Source organism: Fukomys damarensis, unplaced genomic scaffold, assembly GCF_012274545.1.
Source record: "Fukomys damarensis isolate Sample0158 unplaced genomic scaffold, DMR_v1.0_HiC HiC_scaffold_14, whole genome shotgun sequence".
NCBI lineage: Eukaryota > Metazoa > Chordata > Mammalia > Rodentia > Bathyergidae > Fukomys > Fukomys damarensis.
Genome location: NW_022900926.1, coordinates 30691096 through 30711758, shown reverse-complemented (window position 1 = coordinate 30711758; position 20663 = coordinate 30691096). Strand labels below are relative to the sequence as shown.

Below are 20663 nucleotides of genomic sequence, written 5' to 3'. Positions count from 1 at the left end.
CATAGCCAGACCCTGTCTCAAAAACGACAACAACAAAATCCTATAATAGGTTCTTTTTATGTACTGTAAAAAGAACATTAATGTTAATCTTTAATGTTTACAATAATACTAGCATTTTTATTTTATGATGATTATACATAGATGTGTAAGTTAATTCTGACTACGATTGTAGAACTGCACAGCTAGTAAGCATGTGCATCTTGTAGATCGGGAAGATTCTTGAAGATTCTATGTCCTCACATGACAGAAGGTGAAAGGGACAGACTCCATGAAGTTGGGAATCTGACTCAAAAGGCTATATGTTTTATTCCCTATTTTTCTGAGAATAATATTTTCTGGGGTCTGGTTAATAGTATATTTTCACATTATTTCCCTATTTGACCTTAAAGATCATCTTTATTTTTAGATATGGACAAAGATAAAAAGGAGGGATTCTTCATTAAATTAGTTGAGCACCTGGAATGAGACCCTTATATCTGTAAAACTGAAAAGGTATGTGTAAGAGTCCCGTCACTGTAAGTCATGGACCATCTGTATTTGTTCCTCCTATGTCCTGACCCACCTTTCCCCCTTTCTTTCTTTTTATTTATTTATTGCATTACTGAGGCTTGACACTGGGCTTTTAAACTTCACTATGTCACCAGCCTACCCTCCCCTCCCACACTTTTATAAAAATAAAAGTATGTACTAAATTGCCCAGGCTGGGCTGGAATTTTTCCGATTTCAGCTCTGAGAGTGCTGGGAATACAGGCATGTTCCATGATGCTCGGCCTCTCGTTTCCTTATTAAACATGAAATCTTGGGACAGAAATAAAAGGGAATTTATTACTTTGCAGAAAATTATTTAGGAATCAGGGTATCTTAGTCCCTTTTGTGCTACTATAACTGTCACAGACTGAGTAATTTAAAAAGAATAAACTTCTACGTCTCACAGTTCCAGAACCTAGGAAATCTAAGATTGAGCCTCTGACATCTGGTAAAGCCTGCTTTATGCTTCCAAGGTAGTGCCTTGAATTCTGTGTGCTCACTATAGCAGAAGGTGGAAGGGCAAAAAGGGCCAAGCTCCCTTCATCAAGGCCTTTTATAATAGCATTCATCATTCCAAAACACTCCCCAAAAGCCCCACTTCCATACACTGCTGCATTCTTGATTAAGTTTCCAACACATGAATGTGGGGGACACATCCAGACCACAGCATATGGTAAAGTACTGTGGAATATAAATGAAGGAGCAGTTAATTCTACCGAAGACATGAGGGGCCTTTTAGATTGGCCCCTGAAACCTGTCTGCAGAGGTGTTTTCAAGATAGAGCATGCAGCATAAACAAGGGCAGGTAGGAGTGACAGTACATGGTTAATAAGATAGTTATATAAATGGATTGTTTATGCAAATATCTACAGAGGTCCATTTCTAGGACCTTGAAATACTATTAGGACTCCACTAGGCTCCTGCTGCCGCAGTTATAGTGCTCTATTCATACCATTACATGGATTTCCAAAATTACATTTGATCATCTAGGAATAAGTAATTAGTGTAAGAGGAGCCAATGACAGTTGAATGACCAAAATGCCATTTACTCTGTTTATAATATACTTTCTCTTCCAATGCTCACACTCTGGGGACTGAGACAGGATTCCTGCCAGTTGGAGGCTAGCCTGGGCTATATAATGAGTTCAAGGTCAGCCTGAGCTATATACCATAGGGAAAGCCTGTCTCCAAAATAAATAAACAGATCTGATTTATTTATACTTTTTTTTTTTTTTTTTTTTTGGTACCAGGGATCAAACTCAGTACCTTGTGCCTGTGAGGCAGGCATAGTGCCACTGAGCTAAAGCCCCAGCCCCATTTCATCTCACTTGTGCTAGGAACCAAGCCCAAGAGCATGCTAGGCATAAACTCCACCACAGAGCTATGCCCCTGTCCCCAACGTGCATTTTAAATTTATATTGTTAGAATCACTTAAATAACAGAGAACTTTTTTCTATCATGTTCTAGTGTACAGGAAGTTTTAAAATTGATCAAAGGCTCTTCTCCAATTTAACTAGTACAGCTCTTATACTTTCTTTTCCTGGGGGCAAGAGATAAGGGAACGGATGGGCTGGGGCCAGTGTAACTATGTAAACTTAATAGTCCTCTGTTGTTTGCAAAATAAAGTTCAACCTGAAACTTAATTTTCTAATTACTACCTATTAGAAGAGGTAAGGGGAAATTAAGTAATATTACACTGTAATATTTAATCATCTGTGGATGTGTACCTTTTGTCCAAACAAAAACCCGAAAAATGTTAGAAGTGATAAAACAACAGTGAGGTCCATCAGTCCTACTGATATTCTTGAGTTGCACAGATCACTAAAAGCTGCATTCGGCAGTTCTTATGAAGACAGAATGCCTTTCATGTGAGGGTTCTCTTCAAATTAAAAGTCTGATTTAATTCATAGCCAGCTTTAATACTGTACCTTGTCTCCAATAGTTTTGTATACATATCTTTTAAAGCATTCAGGTGAGAAAATATAAACTACTCTGCCAAATAACATAAGCAGGGCTAAAAAAGAAATTTGAGTAATACATCCTGACTTAGAGGAAATATCTGATAATATTGTTTGAGGTTTATATATCATACATATGTTCGTAGGAACTCAAGACTACTGTTGATTCTAACCAATATGGAAAGGGTGTCTTGGGAATTAACCACATCTCCTGATTCTTTTAATATTTTAATCTTATAAGTTGAACGGTGAAACAATTTTCTCAGGATATCTCAAGTGTCATAAATCTAACATGCATTATCTACTAGGTAGAGTCCTAATTGTAGTTCTTAATTTACCTTATATTAAAAAAATTCCTTTGGGAAGCTGAGGCAGAAGGATCATTTTGCATTCGAAGCTAGCCTGGGCTATGTAGTGAGCTCAAGGCCGGTCTGATTTATACCGCCAGACCGTCTCAAAACTCTTGGACCATCTAGCATCTCACATTTCTTTGATACCTCTTCTTTATTGCTCAACACCTCAAGATCTTTTATAGCTCCAAGCAGACGTTCCTGGCCTTCCCTCTCAGGCCCAATTCTCTGGAGTCCGTCTTCATAGAAAAGAGCTATGCATAACCAGGGCTCCATGGAAAAAGGAAGAACTTGTTTCTTTTAAATCTTTTGACAGAAGAAATTTAGCTTTAAGCTCATTATAAAGGATAAACTTCCAATTTACAGGGCTAGTTCACTGGTCTCACCTTTTTTAAAAAAAAATTTATAAAATCTAATACATCCCAGTATCGGAGCATTCAAACCTGGCCTATTTAAATGAATATTTTAGTGGCAGCAATGGTAAGTCACAGGAAAAGGAGGAATGTTTAAGCTGGCTAACCCATAATCTCTGATTCCAATTTTCAAGAAATACTGGCTTGAGGAATGAGTTAAAATGACAACCACAGTTAGCTTGATCTTCTCAAATGAAAATATAATGCAACCCCTTGAGAAAAGGAGGGAGGGTGGCAAGGCTGTTCTAGATTGAAATTTAAGCAATACAACCACTACATTCCATGCATAATCTTTAATTGGGTCTTAAGTTTGAAGTCACCTCTAACACACTAGGGGATCATTGGAGAAATTTGCTTGGATGTCTAGAGATACTTGGTTGGGATTTAGTGTGAATTTTGTTAAGTGTGATAATGCTTCAGTGGAATAGTGCCATTTTTGGGAAGTATAGGTTGAAATATTTAATGAAGTGTTGTGATATTTATAATTTACCTCAAACACTAAGCAAATATGAAAACATTATTGAAGTTAGGCTGTGGATGTTTTGCTAGTTAAGTCTAGTGCATCGCAGAAAAAAATTCACTTTTTACTACCTGACCAGAGCAGTACCAGAGCTGGACCAGTGCCTTGGTCCATTTGTGTTGCTGTAAGTTAATACCTGAAAGTAGGTTAATTTTTGTTTTGTTTTGTTTGAGACAGGGATTTGCCATGCACTTCAGGCTGGTCTGAATCATGGTGACACTCCTGCCTCAGCCTCCCAGATGATGGGATTACAGGCATGTGTCACCATGCCTGAGAGTAGTTAATTTAAAAAGAACAGAAAGTTCTCTAAGTTCAAGGTGCTGGTATTTCTTGTGTAGTGGAGGGCTTTCCTGCTGTGCTCTCATAAAGGGCAAACTAGCTCAATACCACATAAAGCCTCTTTTATGAAGGCATTAATCCCATTCATGATGGAGAACTCTCATAGACTAATCAAGACTGACAATATCTGAATTTGGAAGCAGACACACTCAGACCATAGCATTCTGTACATTTCTCTTGGCACCATGTTAACCTGTCAGTAAGGGCTCGTTGAGGGATAGTGAAAAGATGGGACTTTTAATTCTTTTCTGTGGCACAGCTGCCAGGGCACTTTTGGACCCTGAAGGTTAGTTTTGTCGTAGGGATACTCACATAATTGGTCACATTATTCTGGCTGTTTCTATGAAATTGAAATTTACATTTAAATTTGATTTTTTTTTTTTTGTTAAAGGGGGTTGAACTCAGGGTCCTTGTGTTTGCGAGGAAGGTGGCAGAACCACCTGGCTAAATCTGCATTTTGATTAGACAGATTACTTTCTCCATAATGTCAGTGGTTTCATCCAATAAGCAGATAGTCTGTTTAGAACAAGACCAGCTACTTCCAAACAGAAAGAATTCTCCAGCAGGGTGTCTTAGGTCTGGGACTGTACCATGCTGGGTCTTCAGACTGCTGGGTTATGCTGAAGATTTTGGACTTGTCGGGCTTGATAATTACATGAGCCAATCTTCTCTATATATACACATCCTATTGTTTCTGCTAGACAATAAATTTTACTTATACCTTGACAGAAAGTTTCTTGCAGTTGCTGGGGTCTGAGGCTGTCTGCTTATAAGGCCTGATCAACTAGCTGTATACCACCTTGACCCAGGGCAACACAGGAACCTTCCCATCATTGAGTGGTTCTAACAGCCCTGTGTTTAGTGGGTGGGAGCTTGCAAGGGTGTTCTTTCCTTTGGTGTTTCTTCACTCCTAAGGTACCACCTCTTGCTGTATTAAGAGTTCTTTTTTATTTCATTATCAGTCAAATTAATGACACGGTTTCAGTCTCCTATCTGGACACTGATTAGTGTGGTATGTATTTTATATTTGAAGCATTTCTAATAGTTAAACCAAATTTTTGATCACCAGTTAAATATTTTACTGGAAAAAAATGACTATTTTCCATTGTCTACATCTTATGCAAAAGAGTTTGAGGTTTATGACAACAGTAATGGTGATCCTGGGTGTGTGTTTTACTAAAACATTGAGAGAGATCTAAGGTAATGATCCACGCCTTAAGAATATGCACATTACTTCCACCTGGTTAACACATTTTTCAAGAAAGTACTGGTGGGTATTTACTGCAATAAAAATTTTTCTAAGCCATACGTTATATAAAAGGCTTTAATAACAACCTTAAACTTTTTGCGAAATAATTTCTACTAAAGATTCATAATCAGCATAGTCTTTCAATGACTGTATAAGTTCATCCAGTAGATAATCTCCTTGCATAAAAGCTTCAAGATCATGCAGTGATTTGTTTATTCTGTGATCTGTGATCCGGTTCTGTGGAAAATTGTATGTTCTTATTTTCTCTGATCTTCCTTTAGTTCCAACCTATTAAAAGATACGAGATGCAGTTAGATTCAGGACAGCTTAAATTTACAAATTTAGCTTCCTTGGGGATTAAGTTATTGATAATAAATCACAATTCAAGAACAAAGTTTTAATAATTTGAATTCCTAAATGATAAGGGAACATGATGTAGAAAAAAATGGGCTTTAAAATCAGATTTAAGTATTTGAATCCTGCGTCTGCCACTTTAATGCTATATGACTTCAGGCAATCCATTTCAAGTCTAAACTTTAATTTCCTTATCTATAAAGTAAAGACAAATAATGTCTACTACACAGTGACAATGTATATATGGAAGCTGGCACATAGTTGATGTTCATATAAATAGACAATGATACATAATCTCTGTGAACTAATGTAGTCATTTTGAGTAGTAAAAAGGTGATGAATGTCTCATGTTGAGGAATTCTTAAAAAGACTCTGTAAATTATAAAATTAAATGCCAAACAGAAAGACATTACTTTCCAACTTTCTTGCTTCCATAATTTCAAAAGCTTAAAAATGAATAGGGACTCAGTAATACTATCTTCTTTTAAGTCACTTTGACAAAGCCTAAGAAAGATGCCTTTGAAAGAGGGACGGACATAAGGTTACTATATAGAACAGGCGTGACCTTTATTTAAGCTAATTGTTTTCTTATGTTGACAAATATATGAAAATAATTTTGACATAGAAATACTGAGTTAGCCAAAAATATGTTTATCTTTTAGAAGCATTTTTAAGTTACTTTTTACCTGAATCTTTCTAGCATTGTATCTTTTACTTGTTTCTTCCTCTAGATGCATGCTGTAAAGCTTTGCACGTAACTTTTTCATAGCTGTCTCTCTATTTTTAAGTTGAGATCTCTCTTGTTGACATTCAGAAACAACACCTGAATATTACGATGAGAATTAAAGAGTTTTAATAGGAAAACCCTCTGTATTTATTACCAAGGAGTACTTTTTTTCTTATCCTTTTCTTCCTTTATGAGGGAAGTAGAACAGTACTCTAACATAAAAAGCAGATATCAAGCTTTATGAAGTTCATAAGAAAACTGCAAGTTTAAGTCTGAGCTGTACCACAATGTACTTCCTATGGAAAACATACATACTAAACAATAATCACAAATCATGTAATGTAGATTGCTTTCCCATACCCACCTTACATTTTTTAAAGAAATAAAAACTAAGATATATAGAAGTTCAAAACTATTATTAGAAATAGCACTATTAATACTTTTGAAGATTTCCACTTTTTTTCCTATTCCTGTTTGTGTACTCTATAGTATATATCAACTTAAAGTTTAACATGAGGATTTGCCTGTATTTAAAAAAAACACAAAACTATTAATTCAGCACTCATTTACAAAACTGGTTAATGGGAGCTGTGCTTATTTGAAATGAGTCACAGAAAGAGATTCTTGTATTCCTCTAGGTATGTGTGGTCTGTAGCCCTATGTTCTTTATCATATGTAAATCACTGTAGTAACACTTACTACTTAGTTCTACATAGTAGTGTACTGGAGACTTAAAAAGATTTAGACATAATTCCTTGAATTGAAGTCAGATCCCTTGGAAATCTGTGAATAAATTCAACAAAGGCAAGAAGCCCCTCAAATTATATGCAAAATTTTATGTGGATGTATGTTTCTGGGCAGGAGAACCAATGCTGTCATTTTCTGAAGAGTCCTCAAAAAAGGAAAAGAAACAGTGATTTAGGGTATTTTCTAATAAAGAACCATAATAACTTCACTTGGAGCATTTAAAAAAAAATTTAAAATATTAAATACATACTTCAGAAAGCCATTTGGAAGGACTACCTCTCTTCATAGACATTAATAAGGAAACTCCTTGGGCTCAGATCTCCCTCTTCCTGGCTTTGTAATTGCCCTGCAAAGTATCAACTACAGATTCTAAGATCATGTAACTAATAATAATCCTTAGTAGTATATATTTACTTGGTATTGAGGGTCTGTATCAGTGGAAAATCAGTCATTTTCCTCAGAAATTGATTTTTCTTCAATATTTTATGTTCAAGAAATAAGTACATACCTGTTGGAAGGTGAACTATCCGGACAGCACTGTCTGTGGTATTTACATGCTGACCCCCAGCTCCACTGGCTCGCTTCGTATCAATTCTCAGATCTTTAGGATTAATCACCAGATTAATCTATACATGTGAAGAAACGAGATTTTTAAAAATTACATGCATCAGCTGTATATATGCATTCATCTAAAATTTAAAAGATGTAATTTTAAGAATAGTAGTTGGAAGGATACTATGAAACTGTTTTTCCTTTAAGAGCAGAGAATCAGGGCCGGTGATTTAGCTCAGTGGTTCTGCTGTCTGCCTCACAAGTGGAAAGTCCTGAGTTCAATCCCCAATACAAAAAAAAAAAAAAAAAAAAAAAAAGTAGGGAATCAAAACATAATGGAGAACAAAATCAAACACTTCTTAATGCTCAAAAACAGCAGAAGTTACTATTAGAAATAAGTACACATGACCTAAAATGAGATTTTAAGAATATTTCTACACTGAAGATGTTAGTAGGGAGGAAAATGCTGGCTTGAATATAGGAAGGATTTATGTCAGACATATTTTGGAGGCAAAGGGACATAGCAAAGGCCAACAAGCCAAGGGTATAAATCAATGAATACATTGTGTTCTGAAATCAGGATAATGCTTTGTTCTAGCAGTCACCATCAGAAGCACTGGGCTTCAAAAGCTCTGTTCCATGAATAGCTACTGACTACTCTGACACGTCTGCAGTCCTGGCACTAAGAATACTGCCATGCCCTTAGTCTTAAGTCCCTATAGGACTCGCCTGTAAAGTTGCCAGAAGAACTGGATGATATACAAACCTCTGTTTCCCATTCTCTCATAAAAGCTTTTATCATCTCTTAAGTGCAAACCACTCCGAGTGGTTAAACCAAAGTGAGTAGTAGCCAGGTGTGGCTCCTGCCATTTATTCAGTTTCATTTTTCCCTTACCTGTTCAGCTCCTCATCTAGGCTTAAAAGAAATTACTTAAAAGAAACTCCAGTTACCCTATTATAGAGTCAAACAGAACTTTTCCTCAAAATTAATAAACAGAAACCTTTGATTAAACTTCCTTCTCCTCATATAATTTGAAGTTATTCTGCTCAGAGGAGGTAACCATCCCTTACCTCCGTAGGTTGGGGTAATATTGCCACTGTCATCGTGCTAGTATGGATGCGGCCTTGCTTCTCAGTCTTCGGCACTCTTTGTACTCTGTGCACTCCTCCTTCGAATTTCATGTATTTATAGGCTTCTGAACCACCAATGCTGGCAGAAGCATGCCTAAGGCCCCCTTGAAAGTTGAAAATACAATTCTTTTTATTATTCTTGCCATTTATAAATAACTGACATTTACTATTTTGAAATATACTGGTCAGAATCAAAAAAGAAAAGAATATAAGCACATTAAAGAACTATAGCAAGTCTTGGTTATTTAGTCTTAGTCTGCTGTTTATAATTATTAAATATAAAGCATTTTTGGTGCTAGTGAACTGACATTAACGACACATTTAAAAGACCATTTTAAAGGATTTAATAGTCATTCAATGGCTTTCACTGAATGACTAATCATATTTTACAGACCACTTCAAAAGTGTTATGTTTACATTCAAAATGATGAGGTAAATGAACAGAGAACTAAACTTTCTTACAAATAAGTTCTAAAGGTAATCATGGATCTTCTAACCCTTTTCCTAGGACACATGTGGATAAATAAATCAATCTACATTTTACCAAAACAAACTGAACAGTTCACTGACCTATTTCACTTGGAAAATATTCCAGGGTTTCAAAATGCCATCTTTTAAATGAAGCATATTGCTGATACATATCAAACATCTCTGCAGTAAACAACATTGCCTCCTGACCCCCAACTCCTGCAGTTACCTCCAAGATCAAATCCTTTTCATCTGTTTCTTCTGAGGGAACCAAGAGTAAGATAATCTGTAAATATAAAAATATTACCTCTCCTATAATGAATAATTATTTAAAACTTATACACAAAACCCCAAAGAATTCTCACAGCTGAGAATGTGGGGGCCATATGTAGGTGGGAGCCAGGGATGTCCAGGAATACTGAGGAACCCTCGGGGCTCGAGCATCAAAGGGGGGCTGAAATCTGGACGACTGGGGAGCGTTCCTGGGTCTAGGAGATAGCTGGACAGATGGGGTTCTGTGATCATTTCTCTAAGCAAACAATTTAATACTGCTGCCAATCCAATTGCCATCTTGCCAATTAGAAACACAGAATGCAGAAGAATTTCCTTACAGTATTAATGTTACAACTGTATCGTAAGTAAAATTCATCTTACTTCTTTTTGGAGTTCTCACATGCTTTTTATCAGTTCTCCATTCAGTTAATAAGAAATAAGTGCTTACTGTAGGTAGGACTATTATGGAAGAAAAATTAAAACACTCAAATTTGAATTTGAAAGCTTCCTTAATATGGAAGAGAAAGCATGTGATTTTTGGAATTCTAGGGCTGACTCTCTACTAGTGCTAGAAACACGAAGATAAATACATGAGAAATGGCACAAATGCCTCATTGTTTTATACAAATACCCTACCTGGTGCTTTAACTTGGTTATTTCTTTTTGACATAAAGTTATTTCATTCTCTGCAAGTTTCCTTAACTCTTCATTCTCATCTGAAAAGGCAACAAGTAAGTTTTTATTAAGTTACGAACAGTAGTAAGTTACCACTGTTGAAGCATAAATGTCTATCTTGCTAAAAGTAGCATTTTATACATTAGCTTTCATAAGCACGTGGCTATAAAAACCTTTTCTGATGACAAAAGTATAACAAAAAGCATACAGAAAAATAAAGCTAAACTTTTTTATAATTTCACCTTCATGAAATACATTAATAAACTTCAGTTTTCCAGATTAGGCTGTAACGATAACAAATGAATTCATTTAGCTAATCAGAAAGACCTGAAAGGAAACAGAGATTCCATTAGGTACACCAAGACTGAATTTAAAATCAGAAAGTTATTGTGAAAGGAGAAATTTTTTAGCCATCATAAATTGTGCAGTGAAAGATCAAAGACTTTATCAGCTTAAGAACCAGTCACGCCGGAAACTGGCGATAGTACATAATACAGGTGTAAAGATCTACCTTTACACAGGTCGCAGAAGGTGGCGGCGCTGCGGGGGTGGGGTGGGGGAGCCCTAGCTCAGAACGCTGCCACCCTTGATGCCCTCAACTGCCTCTCCTCTGTACTGGTCCGGCCCCTGCTACCTAGGGTCCAGGGGGCGGAACCAGGCATGGGGGTTTCTGGGGGCGGTACCCAGGGCTTCATACAGGGCTGTTAAAAGGCTAAGCGTGAGGGTGGTATGGAGGGTCTAAGAGTACTGGAGATCTGATTTACTTCCGGGGCCATGCGAGTGGGCCCCAGAGGTACCGGATATTATCAAATGGGGGCACTGTATCAGTGCTGGGCTGATAAGAGGCCAGGAGCAGTGCAGGTCAGGAGCCAAATGGGGGTGTGAAGAGTTTGGGGGACCAAATATGGTACCAAGGGTTGTAGCAGGGGTCTGAGGTCTGGAACTTGGAGATTAGGGGCAGTGTGAAAGGGCTGAAGAGATAGTAGGGAATATATGGGGTACTAGGGAGCTGAAGGTGGTTCCAGGAGCAGTTTTGGGTGTTCAGGGTGTAGAGAGGGGGTCTGGGGGAAGTATCTGGGCCCCTGTGTGGCAGTCAGAGCCTTGATCAATAGCTGGTCCCTGGGTGCTGTACCAATGCACGCTATGAGTTATTGAGGTATATGTGATTTAGGGTCCCTGGGAGGAGGGTAGGAATGCTGGAGTGCTGGGAATGTGGGGTCATGTATATGGGGGCCTGGGATATCCAGGAATACTGGGGAACCCTGGGGACTCAGACACTGGGGGGGGGTGTCAAAATCTGGAAGACCGGCGAGGGTACCGGAGCATAAGACAGCTGGGCAGATGGGGTGAGGGTAACAGAATGCCTGAGACAACTGAGTGGTGGAGTAGCTGGTGCCTGCATGGAGTACCCAGTAGGTGGCAGAGCTGCTCTGGCTCAGGATCAAGCTCCCTGGGCTGTCCTGTGCCCTTGTGGGGTCACAGGTCTTCTGGCCAGACCCCAGTCACAGAAGCTCTCCCTGTGCTCATTCGAAGATTCAGTTGGTAGTGATGGCTTTTAAAGAGGCAGAGAGCAATTTCTGTGACAAGACACTCTTTTCAAAGGGTCTCTCCAGTGTGGTCCTTTCCCTTGCCTCACTCTAACCATCTGTACCTTGTGTTTCAGGCCTAAGGTCCTGGCTATGGCTGTGGCTACCATAGTGCATGACACATCTGAGGCAGTGGAGCTCTGCCCCTCCTATGGCCTGTACCTGAAGCCCATCACCAAGATGAGCATCAGCGTGGCCCTCCCACAGCTGCAGCAGCCGGGGAAGTCCATCTCCAACTGGGAGGTGATGGAGCGGCTCAAGAACATGGTGCACAATCACCAGTTCTCCACACTGCGTATCTCCAAGAGCACTATGGATTTCATCCGTTTTGAGGGGGAGGTGGAGAACAAGAGCCTGGTCCAGTCATTCCTAGCCTGCCTGGATGGCAAGACCATCAAGCTCAGTGGTTTCCCCGAAATCCTGAAAGTGCACGCCACTGAGTTCAAGATGGACTTCCCCACCTGCACTGACTGGGAGTTCTTCAACACAAAGGAAAGGAATGAAATGCTGCCTGGGGAACGGCCCGACACCATCCACCTACAGGGGCTGCCCTGCAAGTGGTTCACCCAGAAGGAATCAGGCTCAGAGAAACCTAGCCAGGAGGTACTCGTGAAGGCGTTCAAGAAGTTTGGGGAGATCAGGAATGTGGACATCCCCATGCTGGACCCCTACCGAGAGGAGATGACTGGTCGGAGTTCCCATGTGTTTGGTTTCGGGGGACACTTAAGCTTTGAGGCCTACATACAGTACTGTGAGTATGAGGGGTTCCTCCAGGCCATGAGGGCCTTGCATGGGATGAAGCTGATGTACAAAGGGAGAGACGGCAAGGCTGTGGCCTGTAATATCAAAGTTTCTTTTGATTCCACCAAACACCTGGGAGAAGTTTCAATTAAAAAACGGCAGCTGGAGAGGCAGAAACTTCAAGAGCTGGAGAAGCAGCGCGAACAGAAGCGCAGAGAGAAGGAAGCAGAAGAGAGGCTGCGGGTGAAGGAAAAGAAACAGAAGGAGCTGCAAGAACTGGAGAGGGAGAGGAAGAGGGAAGAGAAGCTTCACAAGAGACCACAAAAGCAGAGGGAAAGCGCAGAGAAGGAAGCAGAAGAGAGGCTGCGGGTGAAGGAAAAGAAACAGAAGGAGCTGCAAGAACTGGAGAGGGAGAGGAAGAGGGAAGAGAAGCTTCACAAGAGACCACAAAAGCAGAGGGACTTAGAGTTCTGGCGGAGTCAAAAGCAGTTGGAGAAGCTTCAGGTGGAAGAGCAGAAAAAGCTCCAGAAGATAAAGCTGGAGGAGAGAAAGCTGCTGCTGGTACAAAGGAACCTCCAGTCCATTCGGCTTCTGGTGGAGCTGCTGAGGAGAGCAAAGTCAGCGAAGCTGCAGAAACAGGAGCAACAGGAAAATCTGAGGCAGGTGGAGAAGGAGCACAACCTGCAGGTGCAGCAGCTGAGCACCCTGCAGTGCAAGAAGACTCGTGACATGCACAAATCCCTTCAGCAGCCCTCACACACAGCCATGCTCCACCCCCTCGGGGGCCCACTACCCCCCAGAACCCCCAAGGAGGCCCTGCCCCACATGGAGGTTGCCTGTACACCCAGGAACATGAAAAGCAGCATAAGAGACAAAGTCGGGTTCAAGGAGGCTCAGAGTCCACTCTGTGTGGGTCTGGAGGATGACTCCCTGGAAAGGAGATGCCCAGGGGTCCTTGCCTGCATCCCCAAGGACAACCAGCAGGCCAAGGAGGTCTCCACCTGTGACCCCAGCATGCTCAAGAAGGAGGACCGGTTGAAGCATGTTAAGAGTAACTGGGAGTCCAGCAAAGGCCATGTGCATCCCACACACAACAGAAGAGCTGAGGAGCAACATACACCAGATAGGAGCTGGGCCAGAACTGCAGAAAGATGTGAAGAGTTGAGGCTGAGGATCAAGGAGCAGCATCCATGCCAGAAGCTCACCCACAGGGACCAAGGCAGCCCCTGGCCATACCCACAGAGGTCCCACAGCAAAGGCAGGGAGAGAAGGGAGAGAAGCAGCCACCACCATGAGAGGAGCTCCCAATCTCCTAGCAACCACCACAGAACCAGGTAATGAAGGGCTGGGCCTCCCTAAGGTCGCTGCCCTGTGTCCTGTGGCTCTTGCCTGTGTGAAGCCAAGCTTCTTATGCAGCTAAATATCCCAGGAACCTGAGCCCATGGTTCACAGGAAGACAGAATGCTGGAAACTTAAACTCTCTCATTAACACACAAGGCCACTTCGGGCACCTCAGTTCCAAACATGTCACTAGTTTTAATTTTCCGTTGAAACTGTTGATCAGATAATGTGGCCTGTCCTCTAATCAAGAAAACCACAAAGATCAACAATGCTAAGAATGGCACCTGTCATGCAGACTACAAAGCAGCATTTGTGTGCACCAGGCCAGGCCAGAACAGGCCAGCAATGTTACCATGTTTCCTACAGCTGTTAAGTGGGAGGGACTGTCAAAAATGAGGGCACCCACAGATTCTCCGCCCAAGGCAGGAAAACACCTTGCTATGGTGGGCTTTTTCTGTTTTTCTCCCCTTTTTGTAGTTTTTAAGTGACTGGTGCAATGCAAAGAGAAGATGATTATGGCACATTCAGTCCTGGTAAGAAAGTGGAAAACTCAAACGTGCCCTAAGTCTTAGGGGAGTGGCACAGAGTGGTGTGATGCTCCCTGACTTCCAAACATTCATTTTTTACAATTTCAAGTATAACAAAGAACAAAAAGGTTGAGTAAAGCTTTAGTTTCTAGGAAAGGTTAGTGTGTATAGTGTTTTTATAAGAAGCTATTTTTGCTAGATTATTTTTACTTGGAATGTTGCTAATAGATTTAAGGCTGCAAACTTAATAAATTTTAATTGTTTACATCTCAAAAGTGAAGCTCAAGGATACTTAAAGCTAGCTGTACACATTTCCATTGGGACATATTTATTTCAGGTTGCATTTTATGGTGAAATGAAATCCTTTCCAATGGGGAAAAAACACCTACTTTTAAGGCAGAAGTACAGATAATTTTAATTTCTTTGTATATTTCTAGAAGAAGAAAATCTCAAGAAGAATAAAAACCCAAAACACCAAGTAATTAAATATTAAAATGTCACAGTTTGAAGGAACTTTTATTGGGGGAGGTAGGGTTGAGCAAAAAGAAAGGACTGACTCTCAAGAAGAGAAAAGGACAGTAGCAAAACTGAAATAGACACTGATGGGAAGGTATAAAATTAATTTGGAAAGAGTATGGCATAGAAGAAATTTGAAAAAAAAAGAACAGTATGTTGAATTGGGACAAAAACCAAACCAAACCAAACCAAACAAAAAAAAAGAAACATGAATTCTAGCTCAACTCCTAAGGTGCTCTTTAGGCAACAATTCTCAACTTCTTCAAGTCTGGGTTACATCAGGAGTAAAATCAGTTTCTAGCTGGATGACTCTAAAGTCCCTTTCAGTTTTGAAATGTTATCTTGTGCAAGGCTAAGGAGAATGGAACGAGGTTAGAAATAATTTTAAGTCTACATTTTATTTAACACAGTATACGTCAAATATTTCATTGTATAATCAATTTAAAAATATTAAATTTTGTATAACAAGTCTTTGAAATCTGTGTATTTTATACTCCTAGAACATCTTGATTCAAAGAAGCCCCAGTATAGCAGCTCAATAGCTGTATTCCATTTCTGGCTACCACACTAGACAGTGCAGCTCTAAAAGGCCATTTCCAAGTTTAGTTTCTCTTTCAATATTATGAATCAATATGTATTTACTGGGCACCTTTCCACTGTTTCTCCATTATAGAGAGGTTCTTTTCTCTTACTCTTAAAGAAATTGCTTGTTGTCACCCCTTTTCCCACCAAGATTTGGAAATAACATGCCAGATTTATTATTTCTCTTCTGTTAACTGATTCTGAAATTGCTAGACTCTACAATCACAACAAGAAAACTTTGTATTAAAATTTCTAGTAATAAAATTGTAAAATCTAAAGACTTTTGAAAAGGTATTAACTTTTTAAAGTCAGCCCTAAGAATCTCTTACTTGAAACTCTCTGTAAGTGGTGTTTACAGCTGTTACTTATTTAATTGGCTCAAAGACCCAAAGGTCTCCTTGTTCTTTTTGGATCTCATAGGTTTTTCTTTTGTCTGCTCCTCAAATATGGTACTACGTATTTCTGGCCTTGTTATTCTTATTTGTGTATCTACAGATCTGCACGAAGCATTTTCATTTACTTTTAATTTATCAGGCATATCTCAGGCTCAATCTTTCCTTCCTTCCTTCCTTCCTTCCTTCCTTCCTTTCTTTCTTCTACATCAGAATACCTTTATCTGAATGTCCTTCTTCTGGGTTTACTTTACAGTAAAAATCATCTTTTTTGTAAATTCAATCCAAGTTTTATATTTTCATTTTAGTTAAGAGGACCACTCCTAATTCTCTGAAGCCAGAAACTTCAGATTTTTCTTAGAATTCTCTTTCATCCTTCTTAGACCACCAAATCCTATTATTCTTCAGAATGTCTTGCAAGTTAGATCTCTGCCTTACCACCACCTCTTCCTTGGTTTGTTTAATGATTTTTTCATTGGCTTTTCAGCTACCAGTGTTTCTAGAGAATATTCCAATTTATCCTCAATACTGATGCCAATATCAGTGTTGCTTTAAAAAGCTATCACTTCTCTGTTTAAAACCACCACTGTTAACTTTCTATGATCTATAAAAGCAAATGCAAATTCTTTGTCATGCTAGGTTCTTAACTGTTTTGTTTTTTTCGAGATTCCTTTATGTTGCAATCTTCTGTTCTAGGCCCTGCCATACTCTATTTCCCAATACAGTACCTTCATCTTTTCTTTTCATACCTTCATCCTTTGCCTTTAATTCAATATCTCCCCCCTCATCCTCTCTCTCTCCCTACCTTTCTCTCTTTCCTCTCCCCCACCCCTTTCTCTCTGGCAGTAGTAGGGATTGAACCAGTGACACTTTACCATTGAACTACATCTCCAGCCCTTTTTCATTTTAATTTGAGAGTCTCACCAAGTTACCTAGGGCGGCCTTGAACTTGCCATTTTCCAGCTTCAGTAGCTGGGATCACGGGTGTGGGCCCTTCTCTTGCATGAACCTGAAAACCTCTTGGTTCCTATTCAAGATCTATTCAAACACCAGGTTTCATATTTAAAACACTCTTCTCTTTATTATAAAAATTAAAATATTCATTCACTTATATTTTTACTTCTTAAGTATCTCTCTTTTTCATTAAACTGTAAGCTCCCTAAAAGCCATTCCATAATTTTTTGGTAACAAGTGGTGTGTGACACGGAAATAATTAAAAACCTGCTTGATGATATCTTTTGTTTTGTTCCAATAGCCACAATTTTCTAACATTTTGTCAACTTCTCTAGTTTGATTTTTAAAATACTTAAATCTTTAAATCCACTTGCATTTTAAGCCTTGTTTAAACTATGAGTCCAATTTAATTTCCCCAAAAAGTCATTACTCTCAATACCATTTAATAATTAATCATTAAAAATAAACCGCTCAAAACAAGCCTGGAGTGGTAATACACACTTGTAATCTAGGCACCTGGGAGACTGAGGCAGGATGACTGCTGGGAGTTTAAGGCCAGTTTAGGCTATACTGTAAGTTGAAGGACAACTTAAACAACATTGTAAGGCCCTGTAAAACAAAACAAAAAAAACCCAACCCCAAACCAATCAATCAAGACATTGCTGCTTTTCTCTTAAATCACTTTACTTTTAGCTCGCATAGATAATGCATTAGCTTTTTGTTTTTTTATGGCATCTTTAATCCCATTCCAGACTGACTTTGCCATAAATCAAAGCTTCTTAGATGACAAAACCAATTCACTCATTTCCCAATCTAAAAGCTTCTGCTGGCTCCCTTTTGCCAAAATACAATCAACTTTTAGTGTTGAAAGAATCCCATCTGCCACTTCCCATAACTTCTCTTCCTTTGCCCACTACAAATACAGTGACGAATAGAGCAGGAAACTGCGAGTGAGTCCAATCCCAATTCCATTTTTTGTAAACCGTTTGTAATGCACAGTTATTTGCCTTGCAGTATATTGCTCATGGCTTGTTATGCGAAATGAGATGAGTTAGTAAAGAAAGCTAAGCAAAGCCTGAAGCATGGTATCGGTATCGTATCAATAAAGGTTATACTATTTTATCCTCTAGGGTAAGTCCTTCCACTTCTGCAACACCTTCCCAGCAAGTTCTTCCTCCCTTAAGTCGCTAGTCATATATGTAGAACTGCTCTCATTTATCGGCTGTATCATAATTAGTTCTGTGTCTACGAATAGACTGCAACCCTCTCTGGATCCTTGCTACCCCACGGATCAGTAGCTCGGCATCTTAACGTTCTTGTACTAAGTAGAAACTTAAGACCCATCCCAAATTCGAAAGCCAGAGAATCACTTGGGAAATTTGCTGAAAATGTGTAATCCTGGTTTCAGATTCTGTCAGAGTTTGGCAAGCACCGCTCCTCATACTATTGCAGATGATCTCCACATCATAGCGCAGTTTTGGTCTGGAGCCCAAGCTAGGGACTGTGCCTTATCTGTCTTTGTAAAGCAAATGTGCTCCTGCCAGATGGAATAAAGAAAGGTCAACCAAATTTGATGAAGTGGGTCGGTGCCTGGGCAAGGGTGCTCAAGAGCGCCGACAGGAGAGGCTGAGATTAGAAAAGCATGTAATGGTTCCCTGATCTATGATCCAAAACAAAAACGACTGCACCTAACTGAAGAATTTCAAACTCGGTAGAGTGGACACCTGGCAGGCGGCGTAAAGGGTAACCGAAGAGTCAAGACTTTGCTCTCAGACACCTTACCACGCAGCAAGTGCTCGGTCTCCCGCAGCTCCTGCTCCTTCTGGCTCAGGAGTTTGGCCACTGCCATCAACTCAAGGCCCCTGACTTGTAAATGAGCTTCTGACTCCGCCTGGCGCTCCAGAAAGGTTCGTAAGGGCCCGCCGCGGACGAACAGCTCCTCCAGTGGCGGGCCGCTGCAGCCAAAAAACCGGTGAGGCTGGCAGGGAGCCCGGCAGGCCCACAGACGACGTGCGGCACCCCACAAAATTCTACACGGCATAGCCAGGCCGGGAGAGCTATGGTGGGGGACGGAAGTTCCGGGCGGAGCCGATCTCGCGACACTACACGATGTTTAGCGAGAGTTAGCCACGCCCAGCCGGATGCGCCCGCGCCGCTTTTCAAGGGCCTGCCGGAAGCGTTGGTGATAACTTCCGCCAAGCGTGGGAAAGCCGCAAAGTTGAAGGGCAAAAGTTGAGCAGAAGGGGCGGGGCTGTCCCGGGCGCGGTCCCGGAGGCCTGGGGCGCCTCCTCTAAATCCTGAGTCGGAGAGCATTTTTCAGGGCTTGCTGCCGCGTATCGGGCAGAGGATGGCAAAGCAGCATGTTGCCGAAGTGTCCTCTAAGGCATTGAGTGATTTTACAGCATCTGCTTTCATACCACTCATCTGCAGAATCTACTGGCTTTAAAATGACTTATCTGCCCACCATTCTCCGTTTTGTTTTATTTATTTAAATGGAGGTTGAGTGGCACTACGGCACAGCAGAGACTTAGAAGACCTACCAGTGTGACTGGGGATGTAGCCCAGTAGTGGAACCCTTGGCCGGGATTTCATCCTCAGCACCAGGTTAAAAAAAAAAGAAAACAACAACAACAAAAAACCTGCCTCAGATAGCCTAATCCTTTGTCTGCCCCCTCAACCCCCTAAACTTTGTATAGCGGCCAGGAACACTGAAGTCTTTTATTATAATTCTTTGCGGGTTTCAGAAGACTTATTTAGAGTCTACAATAGAAACGGATAGGAAGGAATAAATCCAACCTGAGAACGCAAGGACTGACCGCCCCGTCTGGAAATGCCCACTACCTAACTGGTTTGAGCAGTTATCTACTCAGTGAAGTGGCTTTACACTAAGAGATAGATGACTGACTGAAGTAGCTTCTACTTTATATCCCAACTCCAACTGCGTTAAAGCCCTCAGTGGCTACTTAGAGTTTTAAAAGTTGTGTTATTAGGATATGTTTGCAGTACGTAATGTTTACTTGTGGGGAGTTGGTTCATGCACATAGCATATCTTAATTCTTTCTTCATTTCCATCACTTCCCCCTCGTCCTCCCTCCACCTAATTTATTCTCTAACAATAAAACCAAATGGTAAAGAATGGGAACTTCTAACAAGATTAAAAGTTTTTCCTTCGGTCATCAAAAACAAAATTACTAAATATAAGTATTTGGGGGGGATACCGGGGATCAAACTCGGGTCCTTGGCACTAGCGAGGCAGGCGGCAGAGCTACTGAGCCAAATCCCTGGCCCCTTCAGTATAAATCCTTAAAAATGAATTTGCATTGTCTCTCTTCATCCCTTAGCACTACGTGACAAATGCATAGTGAAGTGGAAGAATGAAATGATTCTTTGACAGCTCATCTTCTCACTTGTGTATCCAGGCCGCGCTATACAAAATTGTGTGGCTGTAATAGTGGTTGACACTCAATTCAAATCTGAGCACAGCATGGCCCCACTAGGTTGTTATATCTTTATATGAAGTTATTTCTTAACTCTAAGCTCAATTTTGAATTTTTCCTTTTACACAGAAATAAATGGTGGAATTTGAACCCAACGTGATAAATCTCTCAGCTGCATTCTCAAAACATGTCATTTCAAGAATGTATTTTATTATTTATAAAGGGTGAAAAATTGTTATAAGCCATAACTTTATATAAAACAATGTAAAGAATCCAGCCAGAATTTACTTTCCCTCAGATGCA

General features: G+C 40.2%; 1 protein-coding gene across 4 annotated transcripts; it reads right to left on the bottom strand.

Annotated features, from left to right (window-relative positions):
• Nucleotides 1-4504: 4504 nt before the first annotated feature.
• Mtrf1l (mitochondrial translational release factor 1 like) lies at nucleotides 4505-19021 on the bottom strand. 4 transcript variants are annotated; one of them, XM_010628861.3, is made up of 7 exons: nucleotides 18706-19021; nucleotides 10246-10325; nucleotides 9439-9622; nucleotides 8809-8972; nucleotides 7694-7811; nucleotides 6398-6534; nucleotides 4505-5645 (listed from the first exon to the last, which is right to left on the bottom strand). In XM_010628861.3, exons 1-7 carry the CDS (start codon nucleotides 18962-18964, stop codon nucleotides 5445-5447), a joined length of 1143 nt encoding a protein of 380 aa, XP_010627163.1. In that variant the 5' UTR covers nucleotides 18965-19021; the 3' UTR covers nucleotides 4505-5444. The 4 variants fall into 4 exon arrangements, with proteins under 4 accessions (XP_010627163.1, XP_010627165.1, XP_010627169.1 ...); XM_010628863.2 differs by having other exon boundaries at nucleotides 9439-9597; nucleotides 18706-18784; XM_010628867.3 differs by lacking the exon at nucleotides 10246-10325 and having other exon boundaries at nucleotides 18706-18770.
• Nucleotides 19022-20663: the final 1642 nt, after the last annotated feature.